A 25168-nucleotide genomic window follows, 5' to 3' on the forward strand; every position below is an offset into this window, starting at 1 on the left:
TGTGTCTTCTTTCTTGCATTTTACAGCTAGCTCCCAAACACAGTTGCTTGCTGCTCCTGAAAGAGGCTGGGCCAGAAGGAGGTGGGGTCCCTTCCCACTGGAGGACTGGATTGAAGGGGCCCCGCCCTGGGGGTTCCCAGATGCCTGGCCAGGGGTTCACGGAAGCCAGCCAGGGGAGAGCAGGCAGGCGTGGTCCTCTCCAGCAGGCCCTCCGGCTGTTTGGAAGGCCCTGGCGGGCCCCCCAGGCCCTGGAGCCAAACCCCCTTTGCGGTCTGATCGGAGCCCTCCCCGCCTGCCCCACCCCCTTCCTTCTCTGCACTCCAGGGGCTGGCCTTTCCAGCCCTGGAAGCTGCCCAAAAGCCTATCTTTGAAGCACAGCAAAGGTTAGGAAGGAGGAAGACAGAAATGTCCTCTGGGCTGGGGGAGTGGGAGAAAGGAATTCCATGCATGCTCCACGGAGCTGGAGCCGAGTCGGGAGGCAGCCCTAGTGGGGGCGGTCGGCTGGGCCTCGCCAGCGTCCGCATGTCCTGCTACCCACTTTCTGCCGCCCGTCCCTGTGCATGAGCGAGCCTTCTTCCCAGGGCTGCGGGGCGGGGAGCGGTGGCCCTTGTTTACAGCGCTCTCGCTTCAACCTTGGCTCACAAGGGTAAGAGCCAGGCCCTGCTATCCGCCCCTACAGGATGCAAGACCTCATAATTGTCTTCAATTACAGACAGCGCCGGCCCTCAGCCCTGGCTTCCGACAGGAACCAGAGCCCGAACCACTTGCACGGGGGGCCAGGTTTGGGGTCTCCCTGTGGCCTTTGGGGGCTTCCAAATGCCCACCAGCCCTGGGGTTCACCCAGAATGCTGCCTTGGGGCTGCACAGAGCCTGTCCCTGTTGAAACAGCCACCTTCTTTGTCCCCGATCAGGATGAAACTTCTGTGAGCAGTGAGGATTTTGATATGAACGACTCCACATGGATGTCAGCTGACCCACACCTGGCCTCCAGCCTGAGTCCCAGCCAGGACGAGAGGATGCGAAGCCCTCAGAACCTCCACAGCCAAGAGGACGGTGAGTGTCTCTTGGGGGCCAGTTGGGGAGGGGCCCTGCCCACCTACAGGGGCCTAGGAATCTGGACCGGGGCCTTGGGGGGGGCGGGCGGTGGCCAGGCCCAGGCCGACAGCTGCCCCTGGGCAGCCTGGTGTTCTCGGCATCCCCACCAGTACCCCAGCCCCCTGGCTGCAGAGAGACCAAGGCCTCCCAAGGTAAACGGCTAGAGCTCTCAGGCCGGCAGCCTGACAGCCATCCTGCCTGCCTCTTTGCCCTGATGCTCACAAGCTGGTGGAGTATGGATGTCCAACTTACCGCCACTCAGGTCTGGGGAGGCTAACAGTTGCCTGACCCAGAAAAGTTCAGCTGCCCCGCAGTGAAAGCAAGAGTTAGCTTCTGCAGCTCAACATGAGGCTACGGGACAGGGTTCCTGCTGTCACCTCGTGTCTACTGTGTGTCCTCAGCCCCTTGCGATGAGAAGTGGCCTGGCTGAAGAGCCATCTGGCCTCTTCCCTAGCCCCCGCTGCCCTCCAGGGCCAGCGGGCAGCTTCCTGTGGCCTCCCTTGGAACAGAGGCCTTCTTCTTGGGATGGGAGTGTTGGAGTCAGAAGTCAGATCCGAGGGGTCCACTCCAGAGCACCTGTGTGGAACCCCCATGGGGCCGGGGCGACAGTGCCTGTGGCACTCACATGCAGTTGTGGGGCTGGGGTGGCACCTGTAGTCAGTGTCTCTGGCGGCGCTCTGGGTTTCTGGGGAGGTGATTGGGGGTGGAGGCTGAGCCTCAGAGATCTGGGGTGTAGAGCCAGCAATTAGGAAGGGTCAAAGGTCGGGCCTGGAATGCGGGAGGGAAGTGCAGGGTTAAAAAGGGGTGTAATGTTAGCTCTGTGAAACGGGTTAGCCTTAAAGAGTAAATAAGGGGTAGGAGCCTTGCGGTTTGGGTCAAAGTTCGTCTCCATGGCAGAACCTGCGCCTGCCTCCCGACTACTCTCATGGGCCTGAATCCGGCTTTGTCTGGAAGGAACCCCAGCCTGGAGGCAGCTGGGGAAGCTGGGCCAGGGGCTGGGGAGCCCAGAGGGCTGGGATGTAAGGCTGCCAGGAAAGAAAAAGACTTTTGTGCCCTGACACCTCGTGAGGTCAGCACGACCCCCTCGTGCTGCGAGCCTCCCTACCAGAGCCTCCCCGACCAGTAGCACCTCCCAGTATTCCCACGGGGCGGGGGCAGCCACATGCTGCTGGGGGCTCTGGGGCTCGGAAGTGCCCAGCCGCTGACCTCCCTCCTCATCTGAGCCGATCGAAGGCCACGCCCAAAGGCCACACCAAGGGCTTGCGCCAGCAGAGCTCAGCCAAGGGCATAGGGTTATACCTTCCCAAGAAGGATCCAGAACATTAAAAAAAAAAAACTCTGAGTAGTAGGACTGAGTGGGGGCCGTATTCCCTCCGCTCATTCTTGAAAAAGTCCTATGTTCTTGTTGCTCAGAGCCATCCTTTGGGAGTCTGCTCCTCTGTTGGAGACCCCTCCCAGTGAGGTTTGGCACTCTGTGGTGGGGTGGGGGGGCCTCCAGGGCTAGGCAGCAGAAGCGGGTATTTCTGTGGGGGTCACAGGGCTTTCTCAGCGTCCATTGCCCTGCTGCCTGGGGCTCGGTCCATCATGAAGATGCAGCAGAGAGACTGGGGTCAGCGCATCCTGTGGCTGGTCCCAGAAGAGCTTCTCGGCAGGGGNCCCGCCACCCCCAGGCCCTCCTGGTTGTGGGGACTGGGCTGAAGCAGGCTGGCCTGCTGACAGTACCGGGGTGTTTATCAGGGCCGGCAGCCAGAGCTGGAGACAGGGAGGATGGTGTTGACTGTGATACCATCAATTTAATTATTTAATCAGAGGCTGCGTCTGGAGGCTGTGGGCTGATGTGCTGGCTAGAGGCCGACCAAGACCCAGTGCAGGGGGTTGCAGGCCTTGAGAAGGCCCAGTTGGCTGGCCTGGTCTCTGCTGCCCCTGCTGGCCCCGGGTCCATTGGTGGCTGCTGTGTTTCTCAAGGGTTGTGGGTTCCCATAGGGTTTTGGCTGGGCACAGGCCTGGCCTCGAGCCCTCCTCCAGCCCCCACAGCAGCTCGCAGCCAGCTCCCCTCTCTGAAGGTGCTTATGGTGCAGACACAAGCTCCCATCAGTGAATCAACGGGAGACCGCCAGGCTGCTGGGTGTTCTCATCTCCCCTGTTGTTAACGGAGGGCTGGGTGGGGACAGGCCAGGCAGGGGCTCTGGTCGACCCCATACTCCAAACCTAGCCATAGCCCTCTGTGGTGGCTTGCTGTGTGGTCTCTGGCCCTCTGTCCTCCACGGAACTGGCAGGTTGGAAAGATGAGGCCTAAAGCCCCCATTGTGCGTCCCGCAAGGCACAGACCCTGTCAGTCTTGCACTCTGCTCTGTCCCCAGTGACTCCAGCTGTATGCTTGGCGCGTTCTAGGGGCCTGCTGAATATTTGTTGCCTGAATAAATAAAGAAACAGACATTTATCAAGACACTCCCCCCGCCCCCCCAGCACACCATCCGGAGGGCATGTAGGTCCACCCTTATCAGGGACAAGTTGGGTTCTTTGTTCCTGAGGACATCCCCAGTCTGAGCACCTGGGTCTTTTCCCTTAGCCAGAAAGTAGGGGGGCTTCCTAAGCTGTGCCAGGGAGCACACCTCCCCATGCCCACCAGTGATGCAGCCCAGAACCATTTCAGGAAGCCAGGTAGCTTGCTCATCATGTTCACACCTTTAGGTGTGTGTGTTGGGCCCTCCTCTTTCTCTTCCTCCTCCCCTCCTCCATCACCCCCTCCTCTCCCCCTCCATCACTCCCTCCTCTCCCCATCCCTTTTCAACTTTTTAAATTTTTTTAATGTTTATTTATTTTTGAGATACAGAGAGATAGAGCATGAGCAGGGGAGGGGCAGAGAGAGAGGGAGACACAGAATCCGAAGCAGGTTCCAGGCTCTGAGCTGTCAGCACAGAGTCTGACGTGGGGTTCGAACTCATGAACCACGAGATCATGACCTGAGCTGAAGTCTGCCACTTAACTGCCTGAGCCACCCAGGCGCCCCACCTTTTCAAATTTTAACAAATGCAGATGAAGACTGGGTCTTGGCCAGCAGTTAGGGCTGAGACCAGAAATGAATTGGCACACTAGCTTTCAGCCCCGGGAGCCTGTCTCTGAGGTTTGTGGGGAGTGGGAATGCGCCCGCACTGAAACATGCACGGTTGTGCTTTTTCCCCCAAGCCCACCACTGCCTGCGAGGATGTGCTTCACAGATCTCCTTTCTGGGTGCTGTTCCTGGCTCCCTGAAATCACAGCAGGGGACACGGAGGGAGGGCCTGGGGGAGACTTGGGGGGGCACCATGTACATGGCGCTTCAGCTCTCGCTGCCATGGGTGAGCATATACTCTTGTGCCACCTCACCAGACATGGGAGATGAGGAAGAGAATTTGGGTGATCTGACCAGACTCGGGGTGGTTGCCGGAGGAGGTTGCGCCCCTGTTTCTGCCTCGGCAGGTAGTGGCCGTATGTGAAGTTCCCCAGAGCAGGGGGGAGCCTGGGACCCAAAGGAGCCTCCCCTCACACACCCCAAGCCCTGTCTTCTTGGGGGCAGAGTGACCCAGGCCCGTTCCCACTTCGGCCTCTTGCCCATGCGTGGCAGAGTTCTTTCTAGACCCGCAGCTAAGCCCTGTTTGAGGCTTTGGCCTTGGAGTCCAGATGGAGCTCTGTGCACATCACAGGTGCCTGGTAAATGCGTGGCTCAGGGGGTCCCTTCTGGGGTAGAGGGAAGGTGCTCTGAAGAAGCTAGCTGTAGGCTGGCGTTGACTTGGGACCAGAGAATCTGTCAGGCTGTAGCGATGCCCCGTCGGTGGGATTATCTGTCTGAGTCCTCTGATGTCCAGTCCTCCCCCAGAGAGCATGAGCACCCTCAGAGCTGGGCCCCCAGCACCCAGCACAGAGCCTGGCACGGAGCAGATGGGTACAACTATCTGTCAAATGAATGAGTGAATGAACAAGTGAACCAGAGCGCATATGTGGGCAAGGCAGGCCCGCAGGCGTCCTGAGCTCCAGTTGCAGGGCCAGGCCAGGGCCTGCTCCTTGATTTCCCCTTGATGGGCTCCACTGGCCTCTTGCTCTGCCCCTTCCTGAACGGAAAATGTGAGGCCTGGCCTCCAGAAGGGATGCGAGGGGGTGGGGAGCGGACATTACTCACCTCTCCGGCAGACAGGAAGCCGGCGCCCAGGGAGAGCAGAGGGTCCCGCTTCCCTCTTCCTGCTCCGTCGTCCTGCAGGCTTGTGGGGGTGGGGATTGCCGGCCAGGGGCTGGATGGTGTCCTGGGCATCTCAGGGCCTCCCAGACGAGGCCGCAGCTCCAGGCCCCTGGGACACACCGGACCTCTCCTCTTCCCTCCCTCCAGTGACCCGGGGCCGGCACTTCCTGCCTGCAGATGGGAGGGTCTGGAGCCTTCCCTCCAGTGCCCATGGCCAAAGGCATTGGAGGGGAGGATGTCTGGTTCTTTCAGGACTCATCAGTTTGGTCACAGGGAAATTGAGCCCCTGTTCCTGGCTTTGAGGAGTGGGACAGAGAGGGACAGGCACAAGAGCACGGGAGCCCTGGCAGGCTGTAAGCCTCCTGAGGGCAGCCATGGCTCTGCAGAAACATGTCTTCGGTTTCCCCTGGTTTCCCAAATATCACTAGTATTCTAGAAATTTCAGGGGAGAAAATGGAGCAAAAGAAAAGGGGAAAAATACCACTATTTGGGGCATATTTTTCTCCGTCTTTTCTGTGCATATAAGTCTTGTTTTAAAAAAAAAAAAAACAAGCAAACAAAGACAGGGGAATTGTGTGGTGTTCCAGAGCCATCTTTTTTTCTTCTTAATGTCATTTGCCTCTCCTGTCAGTGATGTGGCATTTTTTGAAGACTGTCCAGTCATCCCAGTGACTGGAATCCCCATTCCCAAGCCTGCCTGCTACTCAGAGCTATGACCATGCCTTTCCTACCGGGAAGGACGTGTCCTGTCCTGAGGGGAAGTAACTTGCCCAGACCACAAGGGTCCCTCTGACTCTGGAGCCGGCATTTGAGCCACTTGTGGGGAAGGACGTTCAAGTTCCTCTTCTTCATTGTCACAAACAGTGCCACAGGGGGCATCCTCGGGGTCAGGGCCCTGCACCAGGATGAGTGTCCTCTCCTGGGCATTCTCCCCAGCCTTGACCCCCGGGGGTAGGTGCTCAACCACGCTAGTGGTAGAGACGGGGGAGCAGAGGAAGCCCCTTGGCGCAAGCGGACGGCATTCGGTGCAGTGCTGAAGGCGGGTGCGGTGGGCCTGAGGCGTGCCTGGGAGGAAGGTGCTGAATGCCAGGGCTGGGGCTCTCCTGGGTCACCTGTGTCCAGGAGCTCCCTGGGAGAGACCGGGCCAGGAGGACGGAGAGAGGTGGGGCCGTGTCTGTGGGCCGGGTCTCCGCTTGGATGAGGCTCCCCGCGGGCGCTCTGCTGTGGCCTCCTGAGCTGGCCTGCTCGGTGGTCTTCAGCAAGCTGGTGGCTCTGATTCCTGGCTTCTGCCAGACGTAGGACAGGCTAATGGGACCCTTAGCCCTGAGGTCCTGGGGGCCTCTTTGAGAGAAGACCAAGACTTCTGCCTGCCGACAGGTAGGGCCCTCCACTACCCAGAACGCAGCCTGGGGAGCAGGGGTGCTGTCCCTTCTTTCCTCACCAACGGGGGCCTCTCCCTTTGTCCCCGCATCCTTGCAGTGCGTGTGCAGGGAAAGGGGCAGCCGTAGCCATGCTACCCTGGCCCAGGCTTGGTCCTGCCTCCACTCACCCCTCCTTATGCCTCGCTGTGGGGCCTAGGGCAGTGATCTGGCCTTGCTGGACAGCGGGATGAGAGCGGGGTGAGGCGATGACAGAGCTCAGCACACGCCTGGGACGGGGAGGCTCAACTGCGAGTGTGGGGCCTTTTCCGCTAAGTGTCAGGCCTGGTGCAGGGGACGGTGCTGGAGCGCCGGGCGCCGGGGCCCACTGCCAGCCGGCACGTGCAGGCTGGGGGGCTGTCGGCAGGTCAGGGCCGCCTCCTCACTGGCCCCAGTGTCCAGACCCTTCCCTAGCCCCACTCAGTCCCATCAGCCTCTCTCTCTGTTCAGGTCCCTCTGGGTCCCCTCTGACTCGTGGTCCCCGTGTGGTCCTGACCACAGCTGCTTTACAGCGTCACACCGGTGTCCCTCGCTCCTGCTCTCCACACCCACCCCCTTCCCCCGCCCCCCAGAGCCTTGCTTCTTTGGAAGGAGAGCTGGTATGGGAGGTCAGGCACTCACAGCTTGTCCTGGCATCTTGTGAATTCCTGTCGCACACCCCACCCGTCCGTGCCAGGGACCCCGAGTTCTCCGAGACCCTGCCCCTGGATCCGGCTGACCCTGTTCCCAGGCATTCACACCGGCAGGCAGCTAGGCAGGCAGCTGTGAGATGTTATGCCATCCAAGGAGAAGGCTCCTGGGCACTGAGGATGCCCTGGGAGGGTTCCAGCAAGGGGTGGGTGCTGCTCATACTGCTGCTCATGCCCAGGAAGGGGCAGGAGGCTGCACTGCTCATGGGGGAAGGGCTGAGTAGGAGTCAGGACGGGGCCACTTGGGCTCAGCCAGTCCCTAGCACTAACCACTGAGCCCCGGATACTTAGTGTGCCCTGCGGATGGCACCTGCCCTCCCGCAGGCCCCCTGCTGGGGTTGGAGCTTCATGGCTTTGACAGCCGACTCCCTGGGGACCCTAACGCACTGTCACATCAGGGGAGGATTGTGGCCCCTTCACCATGGCTGCCGGGGGATGGCTCCTGAGGGACTTGTCCTGCAGTGAGCTTTTTAAACTGGGCTCTCTCTCTTTCACACCTGTTCATCTTGGCCCTGGCCGGCCCTGACCCTGCTTGTCCAAGGTAAGGCTGGAAACCGGGTCTGGACCTCATCCTCTCTGGCTACAGGTCATTCTCCCTCCTTCCAGAGCACGAGCTGTTTGCTCCTAGTCAAGGCTCCAAACGTCCACATGGAATGATGCCCCTGCCCAGCCCTCCTCCAAGGAACAGAGAGCTGGGGCCCAAGTCCTTCCGGAGATTGGCCGTGGGCCACCCTGGCCGTCCTGGGTCACAGGAAAGTCCACCATCAGCTGGGCTGCTGTCTGCACAGACAATGCTGGGCTCTCCTGGCCTCTAGCCACTGAGGGGTGAGAGAGGCCGGGAGACAGCACCGAGGGATCCCTTTATCCAGGAGCAGGCCAGGCCTGCACAGCCCTGGCCTTGTGCGGGCTGCCAGGGTCTCAGGCCCCCAGATGCCTGGGGAGGACATTAGAGCAGGACAGGCTCCCTAGCCCCAGGTGGTGAGGGGGGCACACACCTGGGAGATTAGCCTGTGTCTGCCGGGCCGTCAGGGAGGTCAGAGCCGTCTCCTGCCCCTCAGTCCAGACGCGTTAGACCCCAGCCCCCCGTGGACCCTCACGGACACGGCCCTGCTGTGCTGGGGAGGATGCCCAGGGTGGGTGCAAGGGCAGTGCAGGAGAGGCACTGCTGCCCCAGCCTGTCCAAGGGCGGCTTCCTCGGGAACCAGGAAGTAACCGGAGCCACAGTGGCGTCATCACTCTGACCTAAGGACTGGGGTGCACTGAACCCAGGCCGGCTTCCGGGAGGACTGGTGGAGGGCCTTCCAGGGCCCTCAGACACCACAGACGCGCACACACACAAGCACACACGCGCGCAGGCTTCGGGGCCGGTCCCTGCCCCGTGAATCATTCACACATGGTGGCCTCAAGTGGCTCTGTTTGCTCTCCGAACACATGATTTGTTTGGGGGGGTGGTGCAGTGGGCATCTGGTTGGAGCTCTGTACGTTGAGTCAGCATGGCTTCCTCGCTGCCCGTGCTTGACTTCGACGGTGGGGCCAGGGAGACGCGGACCCAGCCTGTTCTTAGTGGGAGTGCCTCCCCCCGGGCATATTTGACCGGTGTGTGTAGGGGGAGAAGCCGAAGGGAGTGGGGTGGGGAGCGTCCCATAGTACAGATGGGCAAGTGGAGGCCTAGAGGAGAAAGAGGGTAGGTGCCTTGGGGAATCAGGGCTCCTCCCTGATATCTGCTGCAGGTGCCTGTGCGGGTCAGGAACAGTGGGTGCACCTGGCGCCCGACACTTGGTATCTCCCCCGCTGAAGGTGGCAGCCGGCCCCCTGCCCCTAAAACCTGACTCCTCACTAGGGGCTCCCACCCTGAGAGACAGGATTTCAGTTTTAGGGCAAAACCTAGGTCCGCGCTGTCTGACACTATGGCCATAGGTGGCTGTTGGAAAGGCGCCTGTACATCGAGGTGTGCTGCGTGTGTGAAATACACACGGGGTTTCAAAGACCTAGTATGAAAAAGAATGTAAAGTAGCTCCGTTTTAACACAGTATTGACTACTTGTTGAAATAAGATTTTTACTATATTGGGCTAAATAAAATAGATGATTAAAATTTATTCTCTCTGTTTCTTTTCACTTTTTAAATGTGGCTCTGTGTCAGGCTCACATGGTGTTTTAGTCGGACAGTGCTGCTCTAGGGCCCGGGCGCCGGTGCCTGCTTAAGGAAAAACCCACAGGAGGCCGGGCAGGAAGGCGATGCTGTGGAGTAGAGGTGCCCGCATCCCTGGGCTGGTGGCGTTAGGAGGCAAGAGCGGAGCCCGGTGGGGAGCATGGCGGCGAGCAGGGACCGGCCCGCCCTAGGAACCTCCAGGGTGGGATGGGATGCTCGGCCAGACGGTGGGGCAGGCACCCCGTGTGGCCCCGTCATCCAGGATTGGGGGGATCCCAGCGATACCACCTCGTCCAGCTCCTCTGTGTCCCCCGTTTGACCCCAAGGCCCTCCCCTTTCCTTCCGGGAGGAAGAGCAGGGTAGCCTGCCAGGAGCCTGGTGCTCCCGGGAACTATGCATCATGTAAACATGGCCCAGGCCACTGGCCTTTGTCAGAGCAGGCGGGGACCAGCCCTGGTGAGGTGCACACCCAAATTCAGAGCGGGAGCAGCGCGGCCCAGGAGGAGGCAGGGCCAGCTCTGCAGACTCGGCGCCTGCCCTGGTGTCTACACCGCCCTGGCCCATGGTGGGGCTGCTGGCTCCAGCACTCTACTCTCTCTCCTCCCCCCAGCCCTGCTCTTTTGTGTGTGAATTATTGATGCCCCCTCCTCTCCCCTGCCTGGCCGCTGCTGTGACAGAGGCCCGCGGAGGAGGGGGCGCTGCCTCAGCCGCCGCCCCTCTGGCCACAGAAGACAGTCTGCACTGGGCATGCCTGGCGGCGTGGCCACATGTCCGACCCGCGGTCTCAGTGATGGGGCGTCTTCCCACCTTGTCGCAGCCCGCCTCGGGAGCTGGTGTGGGTCACCCACTGGGAGAGGGTGCCACTGGCCGTGGCCCCAGAGCCCAGTGTGGCGATTGGCGGCTCGCACAGAGCCGGGCTTGTGCGGGCTGCGGGGCGCTGGGGGNGGGGTTTTTGTCTCCTTCTGGAGACGGGACAGAGGGAGGAACAATTTCCCCCATTCATCACTAATTCCCCCATTTGAATAGCAGCACATTGCCCCACGTTAAATAGACGGGCACCGCGGTCCTTCCCTGCCCGAGGCGTTCCGGGCACAGGTGGTGGGCCCCGCAGCCCGGCCCGGGCGGGGAGCTGTCCTCTGCCAGAGCCGGGGAGGCCCGCCTCTGGAAATGTTCAGAAGGGATGCGTCCCCCAGCCGCTTCCCCGCGGCCGCCCAGCGCACCCTTCCCTGCTGCTCACGCACAGTTACGGGTCGGGTCAGTCTCATCCCGCTGGCTGTGTTCTAGGCCCCGGCAGCCTGGCCTCGCGTGGGGTGCCCATCCCGCCACAGCAGCACAGATGGGGACCTGGTGGGCCCAGCAGCAGGGTCACTTCCAGCCGGGTCTGGGGCGGGTTGGACCAGAACACGTGCCTGCCTAGAGAGAGCCGTGGCTGGAGGCCTGCGCCCTGGAGGCCTGACTCCCACAGCCCGTGTGTCGGGGCCCCGCTGCCCATGGGGCCAGCTGGGTTCTTTCACAGGGTCATAAAGTGTCAGAGCCCAAGAGGGCGTCAGCGGCAACTCCCTGGACTGCAGATAAGAGGAGCCAAGGAGGCGGGCTGTGCCCAAGGTCGGGAGACAGCGAGGCCCGCACCTGCTCCCCCTGCCCTGCCGGCCTCATTAGGGCACGGGTTTGAGTACATGTGTGTGTCTCCTTTAAATCATGCTTTTTTGGAGGGCGTGGGGAGGAGGGAGGAATTGGGAGCGGTCCGGGGCCCAGCTTGCCTCAGCCTGGGGCGGGACGCTCTCTCTGCTCCTTCTTTCCCCAAACGGTGCCAGGCTACAGGGGCGGGGGCTGCCACCAGCCCTTCCTGCGGGCACCAGCCACCTCAGGACCAGGCTAGGGGACAGACTCAGGGCTTGTGCTGGGCCACAGTGAGGGGCAGCCTGGCCTGGGTCCCCGTCCCTGGGCTTCTCCCACAGGGAGGATTGCAGATGGCTCAGGGACTCCAGCCACCTTCCCCAGTAAGGAAACTATTGGCTCCTGTAATCAAAAAGTCTAGGTTCTTCTTTGGCTTTAGGTGGGGATGGATTGAAGGGGGGGTTGTCCCTGCCAGCTGTTCAGCCCTGCCGAATGGGCTCCGCAGCCCTGGGGGCTCGGGGGAGCACTTCTTTCCCAGTGTCTCGGCCCGAGCCCCAGGACTGACTTCCATGGGTCCAGCTTGGTCACAGGCCCACTGACCGCCGGGATGGGCCGTGCTGACCGGCCAGGCATGGGGTGTGCACTTACCCTGGAAGACTCAGGGTGCCCTCCCTGAAGGAAGGGGTATGGTTTCTGGAGAGGCAGGAATGATGTAGGCCCACCCAATACAGCCCTGCTAACCCTGGGTCTGCAGGGCAGGGGCAGCTTACACGGGGAGTGGGTGGTGGGCACAGGCCATAGACACAGTATGTGAGAAGGTGATTAAAACCATCTGGAAAAAGTAGGTAAAGGGGTCAGCCTGTCAGAGTGGGGGCAGGGAGGTCTTACGGAGAAGGTGATCTCAGAGCACATCCCTGAAGGGGAGAGCGAGCTGGGAACAGTGTCAGAAGAAGGAACAGCAAGTGAAAAAGGTACGCGGCTGACACAGCTGGAGTGGGTGGCAGCAAGGGGCCCTCTCTGGAGGGAGACTGGCTTCCACTTAGGAAGCCATGAACTCCGTCCACGCAGCTGCCACTGCCCAGGACAGGGGTTGGTGGGGCTGATGGGCTGATACACTCACCCCCCACCCCCAGCAGCACCTTTGCCCCCACCAGGGTCAGGGGGCAGCTGCCTAGTCCCAAGGCCTCCTCAGCCTCCTCCTGTGAGGCCCTTCCTTAGGCTGCTGCTCTCAAAAAGTCTTCCCTGCTTTCCTCATAGCCTCCCGCCCTCCTCAGGACGAGTTCTGGAGATGGGGCCCTGCCGGCAGGGCTCAAGGGCCAGAAAGCTCACAACTCTCATTTTGGAGCCCAGTCTCTTCTAGAACCCTGTGTGTGCTTTTGTACTTACTGGAGTATGAGTCCCCAGGACAGTGACCACCCTCTTTCTACTGCTGTGTCCCCAAGGCCCTGCATGGGCCTGACACCAGTAAGTGTTCAGGCAGGGAAGGGACAAGGGTGGGAAGAGCATCTGTGGGCGCCAGCCTCCCCCTCCTCCTCCCTGTACCCACCTCCGATTTCGCACCGGGCCCCCCGAAGCCCCTGTGTGTAGGAGGCAGATGCGTTATGATGGAACAGAGTGGGGTATAGAGAACCAGCTTTTTCTTTTTTAGTGCCTGCTCTCTATATCAGCATTGTCTACACCTCATGAATCCTGTTTTACATGACACGCATTTGGAAAGGAAACCGAGGCTCGAGGTAAAGTGGCATCTCGAAGGTGACACAGGCCATATCCACCCCCCTCTACAGCCCCTCTGCATTCTGCCTTAAGCCCATGGCCTCTCCACTTGGCAAAAAATGGACCCGAGTTCAAGGCAGCCCGTGAGTGGGTGGCGCCGTGGGCGGTGGGCACGCGGGCTGAGGGTGGCCCCAGCAGAATGACGGGGGAGGACACGCTCGGAGGTGGGCTGTGCGTGGCCGGCTTCCCCTGCCCCTGGGTGAGGTGTGGAGGTGGGTGAGCCTTGGCCTGTGGGAGGAGGAGTGGGAACAAAGCTTGTGAACTGGAGCCCCCTGGCCGGCTCAAGGTTTCGGGGTTCTTTTTGTTTGGGAGGGATTTTTGTGGTAAGATACGTATGACAAAGTTTTATGTTACACTGTAGCCGTTTGCGTACTTCAGCGGCAGTGAGTACGCCGGCGGTGTTGTGCAGCCAGCACCATTATCTCCAAAACAGGGTTTTTGTCACCCCATACCAACTCCGTGCACTAAGCAGCAGCTCCCTGTCCCGGCACCTCCCGCCCCAGGTGGTTTTCTGTTTCTGTGCACGTGTCTGATCTACGAAGGGGACTCCTTCAGTATTTGTCCCGTTGTGTCTGGCTGCTTTTGCTCAGCGTGATGCTTTCAGAGTTCATGTTGTAGCATGTGACCGTATTTCATTCCCCTTTAGGGCTGAACGATAGACCACATTTTGTTTTATCCATTTATTTGGCAAGGGCTTTCAAAATGGAAACAATGTCAGTCGGCCATTAATATTTTAAAATCGGGATATTTACATACTGGGGCAGATTTCCAGTTTCTTCTAACAACTCGGAATGCATGGTCTAGATTCTTGGTACCTCCCGGTCCCACCTGCCCAGCCCCTTCCCTCCCTGGACTAGAGCAGCCTTGGAGCACTGGGAAGGGGGCACTGTGTAGCCGTGAGAGCCCGCGACTGTGGCTGTCTGGCCGAGCAGCATGGCGCACGGCCCTGGGGCCACCCTGGGCCCTTGAGCTGCACGGGGCTGGGAGTACACATGCGTCCCCTTTCCCCCTTCCACCACAGGTACAGGGCAAGGGACGTCCGTCCTCCCGGGAGCAAACCTGGTCAGAGAGGCAGGTGGTTGGGTGCCCACCTGTAAGCCTCTGCAGGGGTGCGGCACTGCAGGAGGCTGTGGGCCCGACACCCATGCGTCAGGGACGGTTGGCCCGCTGCGTCCAGAGCATGGTGCCCTCCTAGCAACCCCTCCTTCCAGAGGAGGAAGACAGGGCCCTCCAAGGTCAAGCAGCTGGCCCAATACAGATGATGCCAGGCTGTGAATTCTCACCTATAGGGTGGCTAAGAATGGGCACCTGCCAGAGCAAACGGGGGCTCACGTGATCAGTCAGTGCGGGTGCCCATCCCTGCCTTCCAGCTCCTCAGCTCCATAAGAGGCTCCTGTGTGTGGAGGGGCTGCCCTGGTGGGAGGTGGGCCGCTGTCAGGACTCAGCCTGGGCCTGGCAAAGGAGGTGCTAAATAGCTCCAGGAGGGACAGGCCTTGGGGCTGTAACTCCTTCCCAGGGACAATGGAAGAGGAGGCCTGCCCTAGGGAGGCAGCACTGAGCTAGGCCTTGAAGGTAGACTGAAATTTTCTGAGCTGGAAGCAACATGGCAGGCGGACAGCAGAGCCCGAGCCCAAGCGGAGGCCTGGAGATATCAGGCCCCGCGGTGGCCAGGAGGGTGGAGCCTGGACTATAGAAGCCAGGGGACTGAGAACCCACCCGGCAGGGGTCTGGAGGACAGCAGTCAGGGGTCTTTGAAGAACAGGAAGGTTATGGAACAGGAATGGACTGGTGCTGGAAAAGGGTGGGGTGGAGACGGGTGTGATGGACACCCACTTTCCTGTGGTTCAGGAACGAGCATCTGTCCCTCCAGGAGGGCTGGCACCTTGGTTGCCATCCTTACTTCGTTTCCCATCGTAACTTTGTTCCCCAGCCTGGGATGGGGCTGGCATGCAGTAGGTGCTCAGTAAATCCTGCCGGGGCAGTTTGTTCATTCCACCAACATCTGCACTGGTCGCTGCAGATCCTTCTGGGGGAAAACCAGGTCTCTCTGTGATGAAGGAGGAGGGGGGCAGCGGACGCGCGGTGAGGTCCTGGAGGTTGCAAGGCCGCATACCGGGGACTCTGGGGTGTCGTTGAGCGGGCAGGGAACTGTGGGGCGGCTTTGAGCACAGCCTGGAGCTGATCTGCCGGAGGATGGAGGGAGCAGTGGCGGCCCGGAGGAAGAGGGGGAGGAGGGGCAGCCTGGCCCAGGGGACGGCAGCCGAGGGGGAGGGGTGCCACTTCACCAAGGCCTTTCCCATCCCCCTCTGCCCGGGGCTCGGCGGCTTGATGGGCAGCCTGGCCCCGCCCCCGGGCAGCCGGGAGGCCAGCGATTGGTTGGGGCGCTAGAGCCGCTCGGTCGCCATGGGGACGCTCTGGCGGTGCGCGTGCCCAATGCCCAGCCCCGGGGACTAAATCTTCATAATCTGCTGCCTGGGAGAGTGGGGGTGGGGTCTTGCGCGACCCTGGCCTGGGGGAAGGGGTGGCCTGGGATGCGGTCTAGGCTCACTGTGGGAGCCCCTCCCCCACCAGCTCTGGGTGCTGGTGCCGAGCCCCGGGGCACCTGGGCGCCACTGGGAACTACGCGGTACTCACCTGACAGTGACCCCGCGAGCTCCACTAGCTTCGGCCTCTGCCGTCTCAGCTGATCAAGCAGGAGGCTGGGCCTGGACTGGGGAGAGGGGCCTGGAATTTTATCTTAAAATGTCTAGCCCCTTAGTTAAAGTTTGTCTTCCCAGATCCCCCAGGCAATATTGTGCTCTCCGCAGCAGGGGGCGCCCTTGGCAGAGCTTTGTTGAGTTGTCACCTCTGGAAAGCAGCGATAGCCTATTGAGATGCCAGGAACGCAGACCCCAGAGCCTGAAGCCATGGCTCAGGATGTCCAAGGCCACCTGGCCTTACACAGAAGGCAGCTCTGGGGGTGCACTGCCTGTGCCTAAGCTGCCAGTAAGCTGCTGGGACCAGGCTGGGCCTGCCTGCAGGAAGGAGTGGGTAACTGGGGGGTGGGTGGGGGAATCACAATGCGGCTGTTATCCCTTTCTCCTTAGGCAGATAAGGAAGTTGAGAGCCCCCTGTGGGGAAAGGGTGTGAAGGAGCAGGGCAGTGGTGAGTTAGAGGAAGGAGGGGGATGCCTGTCAGGCCCCAAGCCACCTCTGGGTGTCCAAGGACCTCTGGCGTGCAGCAGGCCAGTCAGACCTGGGACTGCAGCCACTCACTCCCAGGCCCTAGAAGCCGGGCCTCCCTGAGCCTGGATGGGGTGTAATGGGTGTGGAGTGCAGATCACTGTGGGTGCTCTGCTCCCACTGGCCTGCTTCAGGCAGAGGTCCCCTGCCCCTCCCCCGGGCAGCGACAGCAGGGCTTACCTCCTGCGGCGACAGCAGGGCTTACCTCCTACCCAGAGATGCCCCTGAGGACGAGACAGGGCAAGCACTCCCTGTGGCCTCATGGCCACCAGACCCCAGGGGGTCTTGGGGGCAGAAGGTGCTGGGGGGAGCCTCAAGCCCAGGCCTCTCGTTCCAGATGACTCCTCCTCTGAGAGTGGCAGCGGCAATGGCTCCTCCACCCTGAACCCGTCCACATCGAGCAGCACGCAGGGCGACCCCGCCTTCCCCGAGATGAATGGCAACGGCGCCGTGGCCCCCATGGACTTCACCGCCACCTCTGAAGATCAGCCCATCAACCTGTGTGACAAGCTCCCGCCGGGGACGGCACTCGGCACACCCTCCTACCCCTCAGACGGCTGTGGCACCGATGGCCTGCGGAGCCGCGTCAAGTACGGGGTGAAGACCACCCCTGAGGTGTGTGGGGCTGTGGGCCACCTTCTTCCTGTACACATCGGGGTTGCGTGAGGCAGAAATGAAATCGTATGTCCCCAGAGTTTTGACCCCAAGTCAGAGGGGAGATTCTGGAATAAGAGATCATGTGGTGTGTGACCTCAAGCAAGGCCTTCCCTCCTCTGAGCCTGTGTCACCATCTGTAAAGAGGTCGGCCCCGCCATAGCGAAGGTGGTGGGTGAGGTGTGGCCTGTTCCCCTCAACCCCCAGAATGGAGTCCGCTGCAAGTTATAGCAGCAAGTGGCCACATTCAGCACAAATCCCCCTTTGCATGCCTGTCCCATTTTACAGATGGTGCAGAAAAAGAATGAGGCCTCAGAAGGCCCAGGGATATGAATGCTCAACACTCAGTAGGCCAAGCTGGTGTGGGGCGAGGGATGGCCGTCAGGGAAGGCTGGCCAGAAGCGGTGCCCCCCGCCCCCCGCCCCGGAAATCCCTCTTGCTTTCTGGGGCCGCCACTCACGTGTCTGCAAGCTGCCTCTGGGCCACTGAGGTTTCCTGCGCATTGGGTACACGGACTCTGGGGAGCGTTTTCTCCTGCTGGGGCTGGGGGCCAGAGGTGACTTATCGGAGCCCTACACCCCTCCGCTCCAGCCCTGTACCCCTGCACAGCTTCCGGCCCTGCCCTGGGCCCTTTTCCTCTGCAGAGGGCGCAGGGCGGGTACCAGCGCTTGCCCCTGTGGCCTGTGTCATGGGAGGGTTCTGTACAGATGACGGGGTATGCAGTCGTCCCCACGTGCCTGAGCTCAGGCCCTCCTCTCCTGAGGCCAGGGGCAGAGCTGGCCACCCCCCGCACTGAGCTGCGGAGGGGGAATGTGCTGCCGGGGGCTTGGGCCACGCATGTGCACGGCGGAAGCGAGATGGGAGCACCCGTGCCACCGGCAGCTTGTGTCCTGCGGCTTCTGTCTCTGGCCCTGGCAGACGACTCGGCTAAGGAGCAGCTTGGGGGTGGGGCTTGGCCCGGGCCGGAAAGTCTGCGGCCTCTCCACTGTGAGTCTGTCATGACCTGGCCAGAGCACCTAGGGGTCTTGGCCCGTTAAAGTCTGTGCGTGGACCAAGAGCTGGGCCCCAGGTCGGGGGCCCTGGGAGGTGGGTCTCACCTCCTGTGGGACGGTCACACAGAGTCCTGGTGGCGGCGGCCAAGACAGGACTGAGTGCCACTCAGTATCCATCTTCATCCCTTTGCTCTTCAGCAAAGAGGGGATTATGGAGTGGGAGTAGGCAGCTGGGTCTCTCCTCTGCCGAGCGACAGGGTGACTGGCTGGTGGGCTGGGCCTGTTTCCCACTGCCCCTTTACAGACAGACAGACAGACAGACCACACACACACACACACACACCACACACACCCCCACCCCCACTCCCGGGGCTTGTGGTGGTGGGCTGGGCCTGTTTCCCACTGCCCCTTTACAGACAGACAGACAGACACACACACACACACACACACACCACACACACACACCCACCCCTGTGGCTTGTGGTGGTGTCTCCCGGGAGTGGCAGCAGACAGGGGAAGCCAAGCCCCGGAGTTTCGGGAATGCGCTTTGCCTAATGGACCTGTCGCCCAGGCTGGTCCCCTCTCCTAGCCCGTCTGCTCCTGCCTGACAGACGGCACACTCGCTGCCTGTGTGACAGCTCGGTTGGTTGCCAGCATGGGATTGGGGGCAGGAGGGAACCCCAAAGCCAGAACCATTCTTGGCAGAACCAGAAGAGGCTGGGAACCCTTCCCGAGTCTGCCCAGCCCTGGCACGATGCGGCAGGCCGTGGTGTGGGCACTGCTGCCGAGTGAAGTGCTAACATGGTCCCAGGCCTCTGCCACCCACGGGCATCTCCATTCTGCGGGTGAAGGGAGTGGGGAGGGGCGGCGACTCGGGACCTCGACACTGTGGCTAGCGCGGCGGCCAGGTGTGCTCACCACCCCAGTCCCCAAGCTGTCCGTGGCCTGGTCTGACCCTCTGGCCCTTGCCCTCTCTCAGTCACCCCCTTACAGCTCCGGGAGCTATGATTCCATCAAGACTGAGGTCAGCGGCTGCCCTGAGGACCTGACGGTGGGCCGGGCCCCCACAGCAGATGACGACGATGATGACCATGACGACCATGAAGACAACGATAAGATGAACGACTCTGAGGGCATGGACCCTGAGCGCCTCAAGGCCTTCAATGTGAGTACCAGTGAGGGCCGGGCAGGGCAGGGGCCATGGTCAGGGCAGCCCTTCCTACAGCCGGTGCCTCCCACAGATGTTTGTACGTCTCTTCGTGGACGAGAACCTGGACCGCATGGTGCCCATCTCCAAGCAGCCCAAGGAGAAGATCCAGGCCATCATCGAGTCCTGCAGCCGGCAGTTCCCCGAGTTCCAGGAGCGGGCCCGCAAGCGCATCCGCACATACCTCAAGTCCTGCCGGCGCATGAAGAAGAACGGCATGGAGATGGTGAGCCCCTCGTCCCCGGTCCACCTGTTCCCTCCGCACTGAGCCCCTGGGGACTCCTGGGTGGCCCCCTGGCCGGACACTTCCCCGTTACTCTCCTGATACCCCTGGAAGCAGGAACCACGATCCCTGATTCTCAGAGGAGGGAGACTGAGGCCCAGATTACACGGTCCCGTAGAGCACAGTCCTGGAGTGCACACCCCGGCTCTGTACCACCCACCTCCAGGGCGCGGGGTCTCCGTGAGCCCCAGCCCCGGCCCCATCCCTGTTCTGCCTGCAGACGAGACCCACACCTCCCCACCTGACCTCGGCCATGGCAGAGAACATCCTGGCAGCGGCCTGCGAGAGCGAGACGAGAAAAGCAGCCAAAAGGATGCGCCTGGAGATCTACCAGTCTTCCCAGGTACCGCCTTACCCACAGCTGCCTGGGCGCTGTTCCGGGGTGGCGGGGGTGAGGGGGCGACCGGCATCCTGCTGCAGATGGCTGGACACAGGGCGAGAGGGAAGGCCACCCCGGGACCCAGACGGAGCTGCGGTGGGGCAGCTGAGGTGGGGCAGGTGTGGACAGCCAGAGGGCCCGGTCACACAGGCCTCACTGGCCTAGGGAGTCTGGCCTCTGAGAGAGTTTTGGTTTTTTGTGTTTTTTTTTTTAAATATAATTTATTGTCAAGTTGGTTTCCATACAACACCCAGTGCTCATCCCCACAAGTGCCCTCCTCCATGCCCATCACCCATTTTCCCCTCCCCCACCCCCATCAGCCCTCAGCTTGTTCTCAGGATTTCAGTCTCTCATGGTTTGCCTCCCCCTCCGTCTCATTTTCCCCCCTCCCCTCCCCCATGGTCCTCTATTAAGTTTCTCCTGAACGTGGTGTCTTTCTCTGCCTGCCTAACTTCACTCAGCGTAATACCCTAGAGTTCCATCCACGTTGCTACAAACGGCCAGATTTCATTCTTTCTGAGAGGGTTTTTTTGGCCAGGCAGAAATGGATCAAATCTGCCCCCCAGAGAGATGAGCAGAGTCCCACGGGTCAAAGCACTGGGTCCCAGGGTCTCCCTTCGGTTCCGTAGCGCTCTCCTCCCGCTCTGCAGGACGAGCCCATTGCCCTGGACAAGCAGCACTCCCGGGACTCTGCCATCACCCACTCCACCTACTCACTGCCAGCCTCCTCCTACTCCCAGGACCCCGTGTATGTCAACGGCGGCCTCAACTACAGTTACCGCGGCTACGGGGCCTTGGGCAGCAACCTGCAGCCCCCTGCCTCCCTCCAAACAGGAAATCACAGTAACGGTGAGTGGGGGTGCCCCCGGCTCCCTGACCTAAAGCCAGGTCTGTGTGCACCACAGCCTCGGGGAAGGGGGCAGGGGCCGGCAGAGAGCGAGCCTCCCGTGTGGCACAGTTACCTCCCCCACTTCAGTCTCGGCCAGTCCTCAGGCTGGACAGTGAGGAAATCTCAGCTGGTTAAAACCGCAGACCAGGCCTTTCGTGCCTCCGAGGAGGCTGCTCTAGTGCTCGACTGGATGCACGGCTGGGCCTCGCCCAGCTTCTGCCCTGCTCTGAGCTGAATGCTCCCCACACGCCTGCTTTACCCCCAGTGTCCGGAGCTTGGTGAGGGGTCACTGGCCCAGGGCACTTGGAGTTGGGAGCAGAGCCAGCATCGGGCCCGGGCACGGCCCAGTTCAGCAGCCACGGCCCGCGGGGGGCCTGCCGAGTGGCTCTGGGCAGGTCACCGCCTTCTCCTGGCCTCAGCCCTTGCCCCTGCACTACGGAGCCCCGTGTAGGTGTTACCTGGGGTGCGAGTTAACTACGTGTTCCCCCAACTCCAACCCTTTAAGCTGGTGATTGCCCTGGGGCCCCTACAGAACTTCCCAGGCGCCTCGGATGCAGACAGGGAATAGCCCAGCATTGGACAGTCCCTGGAAAGACGCGGATGTCCCTCTCGAGCTAGGTGTCACCCTGAGTGGGAACTAGAGTGGGGAGCTCAGGCCCATTCACACTGGGCCCCACGTGAGCAGGCTCCACTGGTAGCCTCGGGGTGGGTGGGTGACCGCGGGGCCGGGCACTTGGATTTCATTCTGTGTGCCACAGATCGGTTTTAGGCAAAGCAGGGCTGTGAACTGTGTTTGGTCTTCATGGTGAGATCTGAATCAGAAGGGCAGGGGGCAGAAGCCGTGTGCATTGAGAGTCCTTCAAAGACAGAGGGGTGAGGAAGAGAGCTGAGGGTGACCCCAGGTTGTTTGAGGAGTATGTTGGAGGAAGGTGCCGCCCACAGGCCAGGGAACTTGGGAACTCTGGTTCTAGGTCTTGGCCGAACATGGTGAGAGTTCCTCTCAAGCCCTTGTCCTTGGCTCCAGGAGACCCCTCACCATTCCCGGCAGCAAGGGAGGGGCTGGCCCCGACCCATGGCAGAAAGCTGAGGCACCCCCCCCACCCCCCCGCTCACCTTGCCCCCTTCCAGCAGGAAGTGTGTGCAGGTCCCTGGAAGACGCCTGCCTGAGCTTAACTTTTCATCCCTTCCTAATGCCTCTTAACCTAAAATAAGAGGCTGCCTGGCCTTAATCCCTGAAGCTGAAGCCGGAGTGGCCAGCCACAGGGAGAGGTGGGACCGATGTCCCGCAAGGGTGGCTTTTCTTCCAGGAAGAAGAGCCATCTGACAGGCCTGCTGAGTGGGGACCCGGTTAGAGTATCTGAGGACAGGTCCCAGGGCAGGGAAGTTAGGACCTCCTAGATACACATGAGGAGGGTGGGGTCCAGTCCTTCCCAGGCAGCAGGCGATGGGGACAAGCCCCCAGCTGGTCCACGCAGCGCAGCCGGTCTCGGCTACGGCTGCCTGGGAGGGCGCTGGCCTGCTCCCCTCTGTGCCCTGGTCACAGCTGCCAGAGAGGCTCCAGCCACGGCCAGGTCTCCCTTTGAGGGAGGCAACTGGCTCTGCCCTGTGCTTCCCGGGGCCTCTGTTCCTTCCATATGCGCCCTGCCTCCTTAGAGGTGGGTGCTGAGGTCACCGTGGCAGAGACCTGCTCGTGTACCTCCCGGCCGGGGGCAGCACACATGCCGCGAGCACTGGGCTGGAGTCCAGAGGCTGTCCACAAGCAGCCAGCCCCGTCAGGGACCGTCAGTCACACCGGTGCCCTGGCAGGGTGACTGCGTGAGGAGCTCAGAGCTCCTCACTTCGCTCATCAGGTTGTCAGTGGGAGATGCAAATGAGCTTAAGAGAGAACCGGACGGGCCTGCCTTTCTCGGGTTGCTGGGCATCTCGTGCCCACTCCTGCCCCTCCGGCAGCCACACCTGAGTGTCAGCACTAGCGCCTGCGGGAGGGCGGCTCCCGAGCAAGCTGGCCGCAGGGAATGGGGACATTCTCTTCTCTGGGCTCTTATTGATGTCCAGGAGAGACCAGAGGACAAGGCTTGGGAATGGGAGAGAGGAACCCCAGGGCCCGGTCACACCGACTTAGCTGCTCCCTTGACTCTCAATTCCAAGGACCTGCTTTTGGATGTCCACGTGCTCCAGTCAAAGAGGAAGCAGCCCATGGGACAGGTGGCCCCCTCAGGCTGCACCAGCTTCCTTTAGCAGCAGGTCCAGTTTCCAGTATGTCACCTCCAGGTGCAAAGTCTCCAGTAATTGGAGCTTGACCCTCTCTCTGCAGCAGCGTAACAAGCGCCACTGTAGATGCAATAGATGAAGCTGGCCATCAGAATCCACGGGGTAGTGGGGAAACGGCTGACCGCCAAGGTCAGCCTCGCACACCTGCCTGCGTGGGGGAGACCACCCGGTGCGGGGAGGGACAGCGGAGGGGGTGGGAGGGGGTGCAGGTAGACAGGAGCAGGGAGACGGCCCCCCTGAGGAGGCATTGGGTATGCTTCTTTTTGGCCATTTTCCCACTCAGCACCTCTCAAGAATGCTTTTCAACTTCCAGGAGCCTCCATGTCTCCCGGGGGCCAATTCAGAAAGCCCCCCAAACTGGTCTGGAAGCCCCTTTCCCAGCAGGCCTCGCAGCTCAGGGCCGATGACCAGTTGCCTGCACAGTGGCTTGGGAAAGGCAGAGAGAGGAGGAAGGGCCTGCTGGTCCCCTGCCTCACATCCTCCAGTCTGTTTCAGAAAGACTCAGGTTCCTTTTTTGCTGCCACTATTCTGAGGGCAAAGGGGACTTCTCCAGAGAGTGCCCCTGGGTCTCCATCCTGACCACTCTGACCCTCACACCCCAGCCCCACAACACGAACCTTCCCCTTGCCCAGGCACAGAAGACCTCCTCAGAGGAAGGGGGATTCGGTGTTCTGCAGCTCCTCAGACACAGGCTTAGCACCCACAGCACCTTCCTCCACGTGGCACTCCCCCCCTCCCCCACAGGCAGCAGCCACCATCTGGCCGGCCTGGGCTCAACCTCTCCCAGAGCCAAGCAGGGCACCTGGCCTGCCTTCTCCACCTGGACAGAAGTCCCGCCCGTGTCTGAGCACCTGCTCGGCTCTCCACCCTGGACCCTAGGGCTTTCCACACACCCGTGCCGCTCAGCTTGCCTACAGCATCTTGAATCCCATCTCCCCGAACAGCCTGCCCGTCTGGGGAGGAACAGCACACCCCCATGGGGCGCACAGCCATCCTTACAGGGGAAGCTCTGCTTTCCCACGGTGAGGAAAGTCAGGGGAGCTGCTTTGCCTTGAGGCCTCCCCCTGGCCCAGCTGCCAGGGCTGGGATCTGGGGTGCGTTAGGGGAGCGCGGTCCGCAAGGGCCTTCAGAGCAAGGGAGCGCAGCCCGGGGGCTGGGGTCAGAGCCCACTTCTGGCTGATGCCTCTGAAGGCGGCCCTGCCCTGGAGGCAGAGCCAAGTGCCCACATTCACCACGTGACCTCTGGCAAACCTCCGACCTCCAGGTCTCCGCTTGCCCCCCATCCCCCCCACCTCACCGTACCACCCACAAGGTCCCCTTCCTTGACGACCACCTGAGGGTTGAGAGCCCCACGTTTCACCTGCCGGTACCAGGCCCCATCCTAGGTGCCGGCGTACACGCGTCCAGAGGCCCAAGTGCCTGAGTCACAGCAAACTCCCAAGTCAGCACTGCGATGGCCTCCGGTGCCACGGGGAGGTATCGCCTCCCCTCCTCACCCGTGCTCTCCCCTCTGCAGGGCCCACCGACCTCAGCATGAAAGGCGGGGCCGCCACCGCCTCCAGCACGCCCACGCCCACGCCCTCCAGCAACAGCACCAGCAGGACCATGCCCGCCGCCCAGCTCAGCCCCACGGAGATCAGCGCTGTGCGGCAGCTCATCGCCGGCTACCGAGAGTCTGCCGCCTTCCTGCTGCGCTCCGCGGACGAACTGGAAAACCTCATTTTACAGCAGAACTGACCCCGCGGCACCTGGAGTGTACTACCCTCGGGAAGGAGGCTGTCCCGGCCTGGCTTCCTGCCTCACCACTTGGTACATTTTGTTTTCTGAAAGAGGTGGGATCCAAAAGAGCGGTTTCTAGCCACACGCCAAGCACCTGCGACTTTGGGCACAAGGACACTTTTTTTTTTGGAATCTCACCACACGGGTGCTCTGACCTGCTTGGAAGAGGCCAATGGGGCAGCTTTGGAAGGGCTGGGGCTCCCCTGACAAGGCGCTGGGGACACAGCTCTATTTAGAATCATCTTCGTGGACCCTGATGTTAGAATCCCACCCCCAGATAATTACCTTTCAGGTCTTAGGTGAGCAGAATTGCATATTTATTGAGAAAAACAAAGTGGACCCTTTCTTCCTCTCCCCTTAGTAATTTATTTTTCTGAAAATGGATTCTTTTGTGTTTGTACAGATTGCCAGTCTGTGTCTGTCTGATCAGAAGGATGTATCCCTGTGACCTAACATTCCATATCACTACACTGGCGCGGGCTGGGGGCCGGCAGGGCGGGGTGAGGCGGGGCGGGCCCCTGGCTGGCTGTCCCTTTGA

The 25168-nt window shown here is 61.2% G+C and overlaps 1 protein-coding gene across 6 annotated transcripts in view; it reads left to right on the forward strand.

Moving 5' to 3' along the window:
* NOL4L (nucleolar protein 4 like) overlaps positions 1 to 25139 on the forward strand; it is a 117287-nt gene extending 92148 nt beyond the window's left edge. For 4 of the 6 annotated variants that reach the window (XM_077769332.1, XM_077769333.1, XM_077769334.1 and 1 more), the window contains 7 exons: positions 912 to 1053; positions 16514 to 16791; positions 18802 to 18987; positions 19064 to 19255; positions 19533 to 19655; positions 20342 to 20540; positions 24368 to 25137. In XM_077769332.1, the coding sequence (XP_077625458.1) occupies positions 912 to 1053; positions 16514 to 16791; positions 18802 to 18987; positions 19064 to 19255; positions 19533 to 19655; positions 20342 to 20540; positions 24368 to 24588 (1341 nt within the window). In that variant the 3' untranslated portion in view covers positions 24589 to 25137. Of the gene's footprint in view, positions 1 to 371; positions 384 to 911; positions 1054 to 16513; positions 16792 to 18801; positions 18988 to 19063; positions 19256 to 19532; positions 19656 to 20341; positions 20541 to 24367 lie in introns of those variants that run through there. The other 2 variants (XM_077769336.1, XM_077769331.1) reach the window with 2 other exon arrangements.
* Positions 25140 to 25168: the final 29 nt, after the last annotated feature.

Source organism: Crocuta crocuta, unplaced genomic scaffold, assembly GCF_008692635.1.
Source record: "Crocuta crocuta isolate KB4526 unplaced genomic scaffold, BGI_CrCroc_1.0 scaffold445, whole genome shotgun sequence".
In the NCBI taxonomy this organism is placed as follows: Eukaryota; Metazoa; Chordata; class Mammalia; order Carnivora; family Hyaenidae; genus Crocuta; species Crocuta crocuta.